At 41.3% G+C, this 16,423-nt stretch overlaps 1 protein-coding gene across 5 annotated transcripts in view; it reads left to right on the forward strand.

Annotated features, from left to right (window-relative positions):
* Positions 1-16,423, forward strand: part of TUB (TUB bipartite transcription factor) — a 1,349,284-nt gene that overhangs the window by 802,423 nt on the left and 530,438 nt on the right. For all 5 annotated transcript variants that reach the window (XM_044082798.1, XM_044082804.1, XM_044082799.1 and 2 more), the window contains exon 3: positions 6,812-6,974. In XM_044082798.1, coding sequence (XP_043938733.1) covers positions 6,812-6,974 — 163 coding nt within the window. The remainder of the gene's footprint in view (positions 1-6,811; positions 6,975-16,423) is intronic.

Genomic DNA, 16,423 nt, shown 5'->3' on the forward strand with positions numbered 1-16,423 from the left:
TGCTAAGCTTCTGATTGCCATATCAATTTAGAGTGGGGTGTTGGCTGTGGAACTAAGTTGGTGTTATTTATTTATTTTTTGTTTTACTGCAAATGACAATTCAATACTTTCTTGCATTTAGTTTATTTTTTTTCGTTGCACCATTGGTTTGTAAGGCTACGTTCTTGTTATAGGGCTACTATATGAAGGAATGGTGTGACAGTTATACCCACCTTGCTGTCCTTAGCTAATTCTATTTGCCAGAGGATAGTATTAGTTGTTTGGAGGTCAGAGACGTCTATCCCAGACAGGAGGGGTATCACAGCAGTGATCCCCAAGATACACCATTAGTCACTTTTTTTTATGTACATGGCGTAAAATATCATTGCAATTGTAGTGGGCAAGAATGAGTCATAGAGTTTAGAAACTTGCTAAACTACCTTGTATTACTTACACATTCCAGTGTGATAGTGCACACTGGAGCATAATTTGAGCTTAAGACTTTGTGACCAACTTCACAGAACTATGCATTTTTTTTCATAAGTTCATATACTCAGATTATAGTGTCTCGACTTGAAGACCGTTTAGGAACACTGACGCCCTAAAAATACATACATACTTGATTTCTTGATTTCTTACTGAGATATCCAGGTTTTTTTTAAAAATGGAGAGATTTTTCAGAATTACATGCAGAAAGTGTGAGTTTATTCCATATAATTAGAATATACTTGGCAATGTACAATCCTTGAAGCTTGGTTTTGTTATAAAAGACCTGGGGTGTTCAATTATTGCGTTTATGAGTTATGACACTAGTGTGAACCTCCATGTTTAATTGCCTGTAGCAATTATTCCTAAATGCTCTGTACCCACTTATAGGGACATAATGCTGTCTGTACCACCCAGCAGTGCATATCAGTTATGGTGCTGCTGTATTATAAGAACAAGGGCTGAACTACCTGAATGATGTGACAGAAAACTAAGGACCACATTTCTGTGTATACACCATATTTGTTTATTTGTATTATGGCATTTCAGTTCTGCAACAGTCTAACTGTCCATATAGCATGCAGTATCACACATCACCTCTGCAGTCATACAGTACATTTTTTCATAACTAGGAAGTCCTTCAAAGGATTTCCTGATTGTACCTGTCCACCAAAGACTAATATTTCCATTTGTTTTCAACGTAACTATTTTTTTTGTCATCTTTGTCCACACTATCATTCAATCATCAGCCCAATCTTGGCCAATCAGCCTATTTATTCACAATTACCTGACTTGGGTGACTGGGAATGGCCATCATTGAGATAGCCATCAGGTATGGTTTGAGGGTTTTCTTATTTATTCTTCAGCCCTATTAACATGCTCCCTCAGTTTAATTTCTCCTAGTCTTTTGGGTTTCTAAGACCATGCTGGGAATGGCCCCCATTTCTAAGTCAAAATATGATTAAAGTTCATAAAATTAGTATTGTTTCAATCTTTGATGTTAGTCAAAAGTGCTTTTTGCAGCACCCACAATATGCCCAGAACTGACTCCTCCTGCAATTCATATGGAGATACATGTATTGGTAACATATCTAAATAGAGCTGTAAATAATTTTTTTTATGAGACCCACTTCTCCTGCTACTATTTATTTTATTTTTATTTATTTGTTTGACATTTGGTAACTGGGAAAGTCTGACTGGCTAGGGAGAAAAGCTCCATTTAAAACAGAAAATAAAACGATTATAACATCTGTGTAGCTGATAATACAGTATAATATTTACATTATCATCAATATATAATACATATATTGTATATATGGGAGACATTAAAGAGCCATATACCTACAATTATCACAAAACAACTTATCAAACATATTAGAACTGTCTGGGTATCCTTCTCCCACAGTGACCTCATTTCTGCCTGAAAATCTTGATATTTGATGACTTTGTCACTATAATCACTGGGTGTAGCAATTTCAATGCTCAATGCTACTTTTGTCTTATTTTCATGAAATACTATATCTGGTTTTCTCACATGTATTTTTTAACTGTTCATAATGGGTGATACCATGTGATATAAATGTCATGATTTTCTGCAATGCTTTGTGGCTCATGTTTCCAATGTTTTTCAGTTACTTCAATACTGTAATGTTTGCAACAATCCCCAATGCATCAGTCTTGCTACATTATTATGCCTTTCAGTGTACAGCCCTTCTGCCATTAGAATATCACACCCAGCAGCAAGATGTGTGACAGTTTCCAGTTCTGTTTTACAAAACCTACATTTGTCTTTTTCTCCCACATGTTTAATGGACTTTGTAAACCAACATGTATGTAGTCCATTATCTTGGGCCACCAATATTAACCTTTTGTCTTCTGATTTAAATTCTCCTTTCCTTAATTATTCCTGATCAACATGAGGTTGTTCCATAAATTTTCTGTACGTGCAACTATATTTATGCATTTTCCACACTTCTTGCCTTCTCATCTGATCCTTCACCTTATATTATTTCTTTTGTTTTTTGGCACATTAATTTTCTGCCAGATTTTTATCTACTTCTGGTTTGATTTCTGTTTCCCCGTGACACTGATATACTTCTGATAAACTAAGCAGGGAAGTCATCTTAGATGTGTTCTCTTCATGGTTTAAAACTTTCACTATGATTGGATCAGTATTGCAGATATGTATGCAGTTCTACAATTGCAGATCTATACATGTAATCAATTTTGAGGAGGCCCATATCGCCTTCAGAAAGGGGAATAAATACTCTTGGTATGCACTGACTTTTATAAGTCATTTGATAAGCATGAAACATGTTTCTTGTTTTCCTGTTCAACTGATCCAATACCTGATCAGTCACCCCAAAACTGTAAGTGAAAACATAAAGAGCAAACTGGTTTATAGCCTGGACTATGTTCCTAGATGTCAGAGCTGTTTTCAGTATTAATTTTAGTCTTCTAAAGTATTCTTATAAGCTTTATTCACATTTGTTCATGTTTTATTGTTGATCTCTCATCAATTCCAAAATATTTATATACTCCCTCTTGTTCAAGTTCTTCTGTATCACATTGCTGTCCCAGACTGATATTTTCTTGGTGCTGCAGCTTTCCTGCTTTAAAGGTTGCTTTTGTACATTTATGAAGACCAAATGATATTCTTACATCATCTGAGAAAGTTTTGACCAGTTGCAGTCGTGTTTTCAGTTCCTGATCTGATGAACTATACAGTTTTACATCATCCACAAAGAAAAGATGAGAAGTCTTTATACTTTGTTGTTTTCTGGTAGCCAGATTGTAGCCATGACCTAATCTGTTAAGTAGATAGCTTAATGGGTTAAGGGCAGGGCAAAATAGCAGCGGTGACAGTCACCCTGGAAAATCCATCTTTGAATTTTTATCCCTGGGATAATAAATTGTCCTTTATCATGGCTTAGGTGCAAAGTGGTTTGCCACTGTTTCATTGTAACTGTGGTGTAACTGATCAATGTAGGGTGTATTGTATACATTTGTAAGCTCTCTTTTTCCATGAATTAGGGATCTATCAAATGCTTTTTTGTAGTCCATCCATGCTTAAATTCCTTCCCTTTTTACAGTTCTCCATTATGACTTAATTTAACAACAAATGATCCTTCATTCCATATGACTTTCCTTCATTACCCTTTTGTTCTATTGCCATAATTGAGTTTTCTTATGAATGATTATAAACTCTGTCAGCATCACTTCCAGTGAATAGTTTATACAGTCAGAAGGCAAGTTAATAGTCTACAGTTTTACGGTATCTTGCAGGTTCACTCTTAAGGAGTATCATTTTTTCCTATTGAACCAAACACAAAACAGGATACTTCAAAGACAGAAAGTTGCAAATTCCAATTTATTATGTCACAAATAACAATAAAAACAATAAAACAAGTGCCTAAGTGCATTTGTTTCTGTCTCTTCAGAAATTTCTTGCGACTTTCTCCCTTTGAAGTATCCTGTTTTGTGTTTGGTTCGTGAGGTTTGGTGTGCTGTATTGGTATCATGTTTCCTTTTGTTAACCAGGTTGGCGTCTGTTCTGCATTAGTATATAAATAGTTCTTACTCATGACTAAATCCTCATGTAAAGATGAAAACAGAAACCACAAAATGAAAGCTGGTAAATTGTAAATTCACTGTAGGCTGCAAGATGATGAAAAAAACACAATATACTTCACTAAAATAAAGCTAAGGGCTTTCATTAATTTATTCTCTTGAACTTCTTCAGAGCTTCAGTGCAAAGTAATTAAACAAATTCCTTTTATGCAAAAAAGATGACATGTGACTACAAGCACTTAATTGATCAGTGAATTCAAATTCTTAAAGAAACACTGATGTACATAATCCTATACAAGGCATATACAAACTATAATATTTTGAATACTTAAAATGCCAAATATTTCTTAAATTATCATAAAAGATACCACTTAAAAAAGGCAAAAATCATAGTTTTAAGATATTTAATAGTGATTTGCTCATTTAAGCCTAGCACCTTACAGCTTGCAAGGAAATCTGCCAAGTCATTTCTTACTTCCAAAAGATTTTTGAAATCACCACTAAAGGGACTAGGAGTCACAAAATCCAATACAAAAAAACAAAACAAAACTAAAGATGGTGCAAACTAATGAATGCTTGGTTAGAGCATTTGTAGCATCCTTATTTTTAGTAGCTAACAGATGCTTAGAAATATGTGTATCCAGTTTCCTAATAGTTTTTCCTATCTAAAAATATTGACAAAAATTACAGCTAGCCAAATGCACCACAAATATCAAATAGCATGTAAGTCTGCCTTTGGCCCAGGACTGCAAACCTGTATGCCTTAGAATAACATTAGATCCTTCGTAATTAATCCTATACAGTTTGCATCCATTGCACTGGAACATGACCCTTTTATTATTAACATTGCCAGTAATAGGGGCAGTCTCAACTTTTTGAGATTATTTTTTTTCTTATAAGTAAATTTTGGTGCTATACCAGGCACATCTCAAAGATCCTTATTGCCCAAAATAACTTTCCAGGTTATACTCAAAAGTTTCCTAATGCTGTGGACATCAGATAAAATAGGTACAAAAAACCATGTCAGCATCAAATCCTGTTCAACACCTTCTGAACTCTGCTGAATAGAGCTATTAGAATGGAAACAACACTAAGCAAAATGGGAGGGTATCTTGTACTCCTAAGATTCTTGATTCCCCAATAATGTTATCCAAAAATGGGTCAATATATGGGTCAATATAATCTCCATCTAGAAATAATTGCTTGAGATACAAATCTTCACTCTCAAATTTCATTCCATACTGATGAGATGACTTATTCTGATAAACTGAACCCTAGCAAAATTTATCTTCATAAATTCAGGGTATTGACTGCTCGAAGCAAGACAATTATTGACAAAAGTTGCTTTCCTGAAAAATATTACTATTATAAATGTCCAAACCCAAATCCATAGTAATTTTAACATCTAGAAAATTAACCATGGTCCCTATGCACCCCTTGGTAAAATTAAAAAAATATGTACTAGTATTAAGGTCACAAATTAAAGTTTCAACTTCTTCTAAGTCACCTTCCCAAATAAAAAAAAATCTATATATCTCTTATCAAAGACTACCTTCTGAAACAAATCATGTGTACAAAGACACTCATGCTCCCACCAACTCATCACTAAATTAGCATAGGAGGGTGCCATTCTTGCACCCATTGCCACTCACTTTTTCTTTTTAAAAAAACCCCATGAACACAAAATGTTATTGTCTAAAACAAGCTCTACAAGTGTCTAAAACAAGCTCTACAAGGGTGCACAAAAATACTAACAAAGGTATGCAGACTGCCAAGCTCCAGCCTGTCAGTGAACCTACATTGAGTGTAGTACCTCAACTAATCCAAGATGGGCAACTGGACACCCAGGGTGAGAGAGTGGAGGAACCCACAGAGACATAGGGAGAACATGTAAACTCCAAACAGGCATTGGCTGGAGGTCAGGATCGAACCTTGCAACATGTGCATGGGAGATGAAGACCTTAACTATTATACCAACTGTTCTCTGGTCTTCATGTAAAGGTGTTAATACTTTCAGCCAGAAGTTAGGTACTGCACCTGGGCCTGAGGTGTTCCAGTTAGGAGATTTTCTTAATTTTGTTTCCATTTTTCTGGCTATTACTTCATCCCATTTCAAATCCTCTACATTTCAACTTCATTCTTTTACTTCTTCTGTCCATTCAGCATCTTTGTTTTCTTCAACAGGAGGACCCTCCACAGGAGGGTTTTCTTGATTTGCTCTTCGTTCCTATTAACATGGTGACAGTGAGGCATTGGTTATGTACATGCAGTGGGTTGATGGAGGACATCACTTCATATTTTGCTAGAGGCATTTCCTCAAAGTTCATTCCCTCTCCTTGATATATGATCAGTGATTCCCTGGTCTCCACTAGAGCGATAATACCCTTCATTGTCCTACCAGGAGAAGTGAGTGGGTTCATGCTCCTTCATTACTCACCCTCCCTGCCAGGCTGTTGCACTGCCTTGGCCACACATCAAACCCCATTTGCCTTGGACAGTCAGGGTTCTATTACTGTGTGGCATGTGGAGCTAGGTCTTACTTTACTGTTTTGTTTACTTGCAGATACTACCCAGCCCCTCCCATTATTATGACTTCAGAAAATACACTTTTATAAATTGTTTGAGTGGATCATTTTGTAATGACTTATCATTGCTGTAGTGATATGTAATAAAATGTCTCCTCTAATGAATATTCACATTGAGTTTTGACTAAGGATGCTACTAGAATTGAGATATTGTTTTACTGCATACTCACAGAAAAACATTTGTTTTTCAGCGTGCATTGTTAGAACAGAAACAGAAGAAAAAGCGCCAAGAGCCTCTTATGGTTCAGTCAAATATTGACAGCCGATCAAGAACTCGAAGAATGAAACAATCTGAAGAACAAGCACCCCTAGTTGAATCTTACCTTAATAGTAACAGCAGCACCATTTATCATGGTATGACATTATTCCTAATTTGCCTTATTGATGTATTCAGAATGACTTTTTATGCAGTTCCTTTTTTCATAATTAGATGTTTACATTGGTATGACATTTCAAATATTAATGATGAATGCCTGTATTATACAATGTATCTTGCATACCAAATTGTACATTGTAACCACTTATTTTATAAATGATAATAGACTATTTTTATAGATGATTTACTAACCACTTATCTTATAAAGGATAGTAAAGAGATTTTTTTTTTCTGTACCCAAGTATTACATAGTCATGAATTACCAAAATCTAATTTTACATTTATGAGACTACTAGGCAACTGACAGTCTGTCACTTATGTAGATCACAGTGTGTGATGTAACTTTAAGAAGCATTCCAGTCAGTAGGCATTTCCATATAAGTACTGAGCATGTGCAAGCAAGAGTGACATTTTGAGTGAGCGGCCAGAGTGAAAGTATGTATGTATGTAGCAGTCAGTTTGTTTAAGTTTAATGTTCCAGTCATTCATACTGATGTGTTTGTGTGTAATAAATTACTTAACTGAACACCCAAGCCTCATTGTCTTATTTAGGTACACAAGACAAGCAACAACTTATGCACTGAGAAATAATTTGTAATACCAATTTGTGCAGTAGGCAGAAACATACTGGCTGAAAAAGTTAGATTACGACTCTTAGTTATCATGTGCACAGGTATAGGCAATCTTCTTCTTTCAGCTTTTCCCATTTAGGGGTCGCCACAGCGGATCACCTGTCCACTCATGATTGGCAGTGGAGTTTTATGGTGTCAGGTTGCCAGCCCGGTGCCCACCCTTCCACAGAAGGCACAGACACACACGCACTCATGCCTAGGGCCAATTTAGGGTGTCCAATCCACCTACAGCATGTCTTTGGGATATGGGAGGAAACTGGAGCACCCAGACGAAACCCATACAACCACAGGGAGAACATGCAGACTCCACACAGAAGGCACCCCAGCAGAGGATCAAACCAGAGAGCCTCTTGCTGTGAGGCGGCAACACTAACCGCTGCACCACCATGGCTGGCCACACAGATATAGGCAATGATTAAGAAAAATATTATCACTAATTTGATAGGCAATGCTGCTGAACCCAATAAAGACATACTCAGGAGCATCTTATTATAACTTTATTATCGTAATATAATTTCATTATCATAATCCCTATATCAAATAGAAAAGTATTGTTACACCTAATTGTGCTAGTATTCTCCCTAAAATCTCATTCAAAATGGTTGTGCAGACACCTGCTAACACACACACACACACACACACACACACACACACACACATGTGGCTTTGCATTACTTACCAGGTGTGGCACTAATGGTCATCCTCCTACCACACAAGTGAGTGAGTGAGTACATGGTGTACTCTTTTATTCAATTCATTGCTGCAACAGACCAATAGTACTATTTTTTAATCAATTTAGTGCACTGTTAGAATGCTGGCAATATTTCTGGGGAAAAGCACATAGCTAGTTTTCATTACATGTGTCCACTGACTGCCATGTTTCCTTGTAGCCTTCTTCAGTGGGACCACTGTTGTTCTACAGTCATTGGCAGTATAGTGATACTGCACTCTCTGAATTACTTAGATTTAATGCTGAGAACAGGACTGGACAGTGACTTATACATTTCTGAATCTCAGGGATAAAGCTTTACACTTATTCATCACTTGTGTAGTTGCCAATATCTCATTTTATGTATCCTTGAGAAGGTGCAGGTATCAGTGTAATATCGAGCTAATGAACCTGGACAGCCTGCTATTAACTCCATAGTTTACACTCTTCTTATTTTTCCAAAAAACTTTAAGTGATTTTGAGGCTGAAAGTCAAGAAATTGCTGTGTTTAGCAAGCTATTATGAGATGTAGGCTCATTCTTAATCCCTGATGGTTATTAATATTTTTGTTGTGCATGACATTGCCATTCTGTCAATAGATGTAAAAATAAAAATAAGAACTGAAGTGGGGGCCCCATAGCATAACTCTGCGACCTGTAACTGTAAGTCTTACAATTATGAGAAATAAAGAGTGATTTGAGTGGACTGCAGAGAATATTAAAACTCGGTTTAGTGCTATTATTTATTATTTTTTTTTTTACAAAAGGTAAACTGCATCACACTACCACGTGTGGGTTGCACCCCCAGTACCCCTTCTAATTTTTGATATTAACTCTGAGATTGCTGTAGCTCTACTAGGAGAACCAGTTTCATGTACTTCAGTCTCAGACATAAAATGATAAAATTAATTGTTCACATGTGTAGGGTTGCTGTACTGAGCATCACATTCCCCCAGATTTACAATGCCCTTTATAGCGTGCAGGATTAGTTTAAGAGCTATTTTTGGAAATATGGCCGACGTGATCCAGGAACGAGCTTCTGGGACGTGCACGTGAGCTCTTAGGCTAATCCTGCATGGACCGAGCTCCTGTATGCAAATTACCCTAATTTGCAGGTGAAAACCATGCAAATGAGGGTAATATGCGATCCAGGAAGCTGGCAGCCGTCCATGCAGGATGAGTGCAGTGTGCAGAAATGTACTTGGTTAGTAACCGAGTACAGTTCAGCAATCTACAAAACGGAGCTATGACAGCTCCAAATAAAGGCTACATATCATTGAGGAAGCATGGCAATGTCCAAGTAGAAGGCTATTGGCATTGCAAAACGTAAAAGAAAAAAAAAAACTTTTAATTTTACGCCGATCTCGCCTGGTTAAGCGTGCAAATGGGATCGAGGGGAATTAATAAAAGAAACCTAAAATAAGCATTCTAACTAAAATCAGTATTCTGCCATGCAAGTCAATGACAGTTAGAAGCAACCAGGCCAGTGAATAATGGTTGCTAAGGGGGGGGGGGGGCTCAGTGTGGGACATGTAACTATGCATTAGCAGGCAATCCTATGCAAATGAGGGAAGGGTTAGTGAATCCCAGATTACCCCAGGGTGTGAGGCAGGTCCCAGAGTGTAAGAGTATAAATAGCTGGGTGCAAGACTAGGATATAGGTGACATCATGGGGGTGTGTGTCTGGCATACTGTAAGTGGATTGGAGACCTGTGGCTTGGGATTGTTCCTAGCATAACACAGCTAAGCTAGGGGTGTGTCTAAACCTGCCTAGCACTCTTTACAAAGTGTAAGTGGATGTGCGCTCCCCACACTGGGTTGTACAGGAAGAAAAAGGAAGTCAAACCAGGAAAAAGCAGCTCTGTGCACATTTGAGCATGCCGTTTGCGCGGCGCGCACACGGGCCTAAACAGGGAGGCAATGGGAAGGAAAAACAGCAGTAGGAAGGTAATCAAGGAGACCTAGTTGAGCTTCCAGGTGAAATGTATCAGAATCAGCTAATCACACAGGAAGCAGCCCAGCCCAGAACACCACTATAAACCAAGCAAACACCTACTCCCCTGGTTTTTCCACACTCTACACCACCGGTCTATACAAGCAGGGAAATTTTAAAACCAAGCCTACAAAATGAGAAGGGCTGCAGCAGGCAACATAGGACAACATGTGCAAGTGGCTGAGGGTGGTGAAGATGTCAATGCTGCCCAACAACCCACAGTGAGGCGACAGAGAAGAATGTACAGACCCAGGGTAACATACAGGGGCTACATGAGCTGGAGATAGTGGAGCACTATAGAGTAGACAGAGACCTCTTACAGAAAATCGTTGAGCTGTGCAGGCCACACCTGACACAACACACTGGCCAAGGGGAACCCATCCCAGTGGATACCAAGGTGTGTGTATGCCACAGGTACCTCCCAAACTACAACTGGCAATAACATGGGCATCTCACAGGCATCAGCACCCAGAGTATTCCACCAGTTCCTGGATGCCATGTCAGCACATATCAGTGAGCACGTATATTTCCTCAACACACGTGAGGTGTTGACCCGCAATATGCGTCTCTTCCACCAAATAGCTAACCACCCTGGGGTAGTGGATGCTATAGACTGCATGCACTTACACATCAAAGCACCACCTGGTGAGCAGGGTAGGGGCTACATCAACCGCAGGGTCATCCCCTCCATCAACTGCCAGGTCGTATGTGATACCCAGGGCATTATACTGAATGTGTGTGCTGGCTGCCCTGGAAGCTATGACGATTCAAGAACACAAGCGTTCTCAGAAAAAAAACTTTCTTTCTAGAGAGAGCGTTGTTCATCTGGACCTCTTGGCATTTTTGTTTAGCTATGACGATTCACACATATGGCAACTGACACAGCTGTACCACAGATTTGCCAATGTGGACATCCTCTACGGTCACCTAGTGGGGGATGCTGGGTACCCACTGTAGCCATGGCTGATGACACCCATCAGAAATGCACACACACCTGAACAACAACACCATAATGATGCACACGCACAGACCAGACACATAATAGAGCATGTGTTTGGGAGGCTCAGGTCACAGTTATGGTGTCTGGATACATTCGGTGGAGGCCTGCAGTATTCACCAGCTACATGTACCCAAATAGTAATTGCATGTGCTATGGTACACAACCCCCCAACTAATGCCAAGGCCTGTACAGGTACAGAGTGACTCGGAGGAGGAACAACCTGAGCCTGCTCCAGTAGGCAGAAGGGGGTGTGCCCAGTATGCCCTGGCCTTGGCAAAGAGGCAACGCATAGCATATGCACTGACACAGTAGGGCCCCCAGGGAATGACAGCTCTCTCTGACTCACACAGACAGTAAAAGGGATGTCAAACATGACACTACCTGTGCCCAACCATGTATAGGGAGTGTACTATGTGTATCCGACATAGGCAGCCCTCCAGCACCATCCTCAAGTCCGGCACACCCTCAAGGTAGGTCAATCAACCTACCAATTGTCAAATGGAGTGGAATGTGTTTTTACCTGTAGCTATGGTATGGATGTGAAAATGCGAGGGAATTGGGTGGTCGGATGTTAAGGCAGCAGAGAGTCGACACCCATAGTGGCAGCATGAGATCTATAACACATAATGGAATCACCATAGTAGCCAGTACTATACAGGGTGACAAAACCCACTGCAGGAAATGGCCTGAGCGACAGGGGTGTCCATAAGAGCCACACATACCAGTCAGGAAGGATCACATACCAACAACAGTCTTAGCCAACAGGACACGTGAAGACAAACACAAACAAATGCTGTACTATGGCCTCCGAATGTGCCCTATGTTTAACCCCTACCCCAGGCCTACACAGACAGACCGCAGCAGGCCAGACAGTCGGATATAAGTTGTGAAGGCTAGGAAGTCAGACACTAATATGTAGGTAAACAAAGCTAGGATCTGTACTACACTGGTAAGCCCTAGCCAGCAAGATAGGTAAGACTACAGACTGAAATGGAGTACCTGACTTACCAGTACAGTCCTAGCAAATGTGTACAAGTGTCAGGTGTGCCCCCCCCATCCAAGGTACACATAGAGTAACAGTCAGGTGTGCCCCCCCTCCACGCCTGTGTAGAACAGTAGAAACAGTCAGGTGTACCCCCCCTTGCTATGCAGAAATGTAGCAACAGTCAATGGCAAATGTCCAATGGATACCCTCCAGACACAGCATGCCACATGTTGGTGTACAACAAAAGGTCATCACCACAGTACAAACAACCTGGACATGGTCCACCCATTCAACACAGATGGCAATACTGGGCATGCTCACACACTTAGAGGAATGAAGACAATATCAGTCAACAACATACTGAGAGGTCATACTGGGCATGCTCACACACTTAATCACATGAAGGCCATGTCTGCAAACACCAGTGGACCAGACATATCTGGAAGTTGCAGTTCTCAGTGTGAACACATGTTAGTATGCACCACTCCTGCCTTGCACACACAGTGGATAGGAATGCAGACAAATATGTAAGGACAACACACTATAATAAGCCACAGGCACATGGGCATAGATGTGTGGAAGAGGGTGACTATGACAAGGAGCCATGCGGGCCTGTCCCAACTGGCATACAGCCTAAGGGCCCCCAACACATGAGGTGCAGATATAACCTACTGCAGATACTAGCCACCAGTACCTCTAAGCATGACAGACTATGTGGTGTACGTGCCAGCTGTGCAACAAGACTGTACAAGGAAGCAGCCATCTAGTAGCTGTATACACACACCTGTGACATATGACCCCATGTGTGCCTGCATGTGGCATGTCAACCCCTACATGAATGGAGTATGGCCCATGCACACACTGCCCTCCCCATAGCAGTAGTAAGAAAAGCCTGCTGAGGTCATCCATTGTGAATTACACCTTTGGGAGAAATATAGCTCAGTCAAACGCATGGCGCATCCCATAACTGCGTACTGCTGTAGTGACAGAGTAGTTAGGTAGTAGTACTAACCTCAGACCTGTCAATTGTGTGAGTGCATGTTTGTGTGTGTGTGCCTGTCTGCCTCTGACTGTGTAGAGTGAAATGCTTGTTAGGCTACTCACACTCCGTGCAATACATATATTCAACTTTGGCAAGGCTGTTGATGTCACTCACCTAGAAGTACACCTCTGAGAACATGATAGCCCCGTAATCTCCATGGCGCGTCCTGTAACTGCTTACTGCTGTAGTGTGATAAACTAGTTAGGTAGGTGTTTGAACCCCAGCCTTGGCAACTGTGTGTGTTTGTGTGTGAGTCTGTGTGTGTGTGTGTTTGTCTGACTGGGTAGAGAGCAATGCTTTTTAGGCTACTCACACTCCATACAATACAAATACACTACTTTGTCAAGGCTGCTGATGTCACTCATCTTGAAGTACACCTCTGGGAAATTGATAGCCCAGTAATCGCCGTGGCATGTCCTGTAACTGCATACTGCTGTAGTGCGATAAACTAATTAGGTAGGTGTTTGAACCCAAGCCCTGACAACTGTGTGTGTTTTTGTATGAGTGTGTGTGTGTGTGTGTGTGTGTGTGTGTGTGTGTGTGTGTGTCTGTGTCTGACTGGGTAGAGAGCAATGCTTTTTAGGCTACTCACACTCCATACAATACAAATACACTACTTTGCCAAGGCTGCTGATGTCACTTATCTAGAAGTACACCTCTGGGAAATTGATAGCCCAGTAATCGCCGTAGCGCATTCTGTAACTGCATATTGCTGTAGTGTGATTTAGAATGGTGGTAGTGTTCCATTTCCATCCATGCCAGTTCCAGATGTGATGTGTGTCTCTCAGTGTCTGTGTATGGAGCAATGCATTATAGGCTACTCACTCGCAGTACATTACAAACACCCTACTTTGTAGTCCTGCTAATGTCATTAATTGTAAAATACACCTTTGGGGAAGATGAACTTCAGTAATGTCCATGGCATGTCATATAACTGCATAGTGCTGTAGTATAGTAAACTAGCTAGGTAGGGGTTCTACTCCCAGACATATATGTGTGCGTGTGTGTGTGTGTGTATTTGTAACTTGTAACCTGTGTAGAGGTGGTTGTGAGTCTGTGACACCTGTGGGCAATGTGGAGGGGTTTTGCTAATTTCATTTATGGTGGCCCTACTATATATCATAATGTCAACCATACAGGGATAACAGATGTAAATGGCTGAAAAGCTGGGGTGCAAACCCATATGCATACATGTGACATCAAGGCCTGCCAATCACACTTAGCAACCCCACTGTGCCTTCACATGTGACTCACAACATACATACCATGCCTGACAACATGGCCTATATGGACAGATGACACTGACATCAGGAAATGCTGTTTGCATGCTATCAATGTGGGTGCAGGGTAAATCTGCTGACCAGTACCACTCCCTATGACACGTGGGCAAGACTGGCACATCTGATGATACGTTGTGCTCACAGTATGGGCCAGACACCCCAGGTACAGTTCCATATGTCACTGTACATGCATGTGGGAGGTGTGCACATCCGTGCACATCCTAGACACCATCCAAGTCATGGACTAGGGAACATACATGGCGAGTGATGCACAGCATTGGCCACACACACTGGTCACCCAGGTGCCTGGAAGACGGATGCAATACCCACCTGTGCGGGAAATGCACAGAAATGCGGGAAATGCAGACCATTGTCATGTGGGCTGATGCCAAGGTATACCCATCGCCTACCCTTGTATAGCCTGCTGGCACTGTTGGCCACCACACACCTGTGCAGACATGCACCCATGCATGTCCAAACTGGACCCTGTGTGTTCGTGTGTGTGTTGTATGGTGCGTATGTCCATATCCACATGCACTACTCCCCCAGGGCACAGTGAAGCATGCCACCTTATGTCTGACACCCCCTCATACTCATTGCCCATATGACCTCCATATCAACCGTGTGATGCATGTGTTCCTTGCACATTGATGTGTTGTGGCAATCCCATTAGTGACAGGTTGCACTCCTAGCCCTGCCAAGTCTTTTAATGTGTGTGCGTCCTGTGTGAGTGTGCATGTGCTGACACTGGCACCTGTTCATGCAGACAGACACATGTATGTCACCTACTGTATATCTACCATATCCCTGTTGCAGATGTCACTCACCATCACATATATGTTCTGAGTGCTCCCCACCAGATAATCCATGTGGCGCATCCAATAACAGCATCGGACTGTGATAGCACTACATAGCTTTCGGGCGTTTGATACCCTGTGCTGTTAGGTGTGTGACACAAACATGTGTCGGTTTTACCCTCCCACCCCTCCCTGACATGTATTCGCCTCTGTCTGCCTCCCCTACTCCCTCTCTGGCAGATGTGGAGGCCCACACCTGCATTACTTAGGCAGCTGCATGTGTATTTAATGTGATGCTCATGATCAGCTGATGGCCTCTGCACAAATTGCAGGCCTTCCCTAGCCGATTGCATGTGGAACAGGTGTGGTAACATTCCCATAGCCAATTTCATGGAAACGCACTCCACTACCTGGGAACATCCTGGTGGTGTTGGCTCTTGTCTGTCACTGTGAGCAGGAGCTAGAACTGTCGTTTGGCAAACAGCATTTCAGATGGGTTGGGGATGTACCTCTAACAACATATACTGTGGGAAGAGGGCAACAAACAGGAGGGGGATGTGCCTGACCTGACTCTGAACTGTAAGTGCTGCTATACTGCATATGGAGTAATGTTGGATTAACAGTGTTTGTCTGGATATGCCTGTCATACATATCACAATACCTGCCATGTCAGTTCCATGTATATCAGGAATCCTCATCTGCAGGCTCATCTGCAGACTGGGCAGTGTAGTGCCTTTGGTGTCATGTGTTAGCCACGATGCATCTATCTGTGAAATGCAGAAGGTACTGCGAGGATTTCAGTTTGTTGACGGTGAAGGCAGTGACAGTTGCTGACTACATATCCCTCATTGGACATGTGTTGCAACAAACCCCGTTATAATGGTAGATTAATGAGGGTATCACAGCAACATGTCTATACTTGCCCTGTGTATGTGCTGTCAGCCACACCTCTGTCAACCTTTGTACATATTTCGTGCATGAAGTGGTGCA

The sequence above is a fragment of the Protopterus annectens genome, chromosome 9.part0 (assembly GCF_019279795.1).
Source record: "Protopterus annectens isolate FY-2018-M chromosome 9.part0, PAN1.0, whole genome shotgun sequence".
NCBI lineage: Eukaryota > Metazoa > Chordata > Ceratodontiformes > Protopteridae > Protopterus > Protopterus annectens.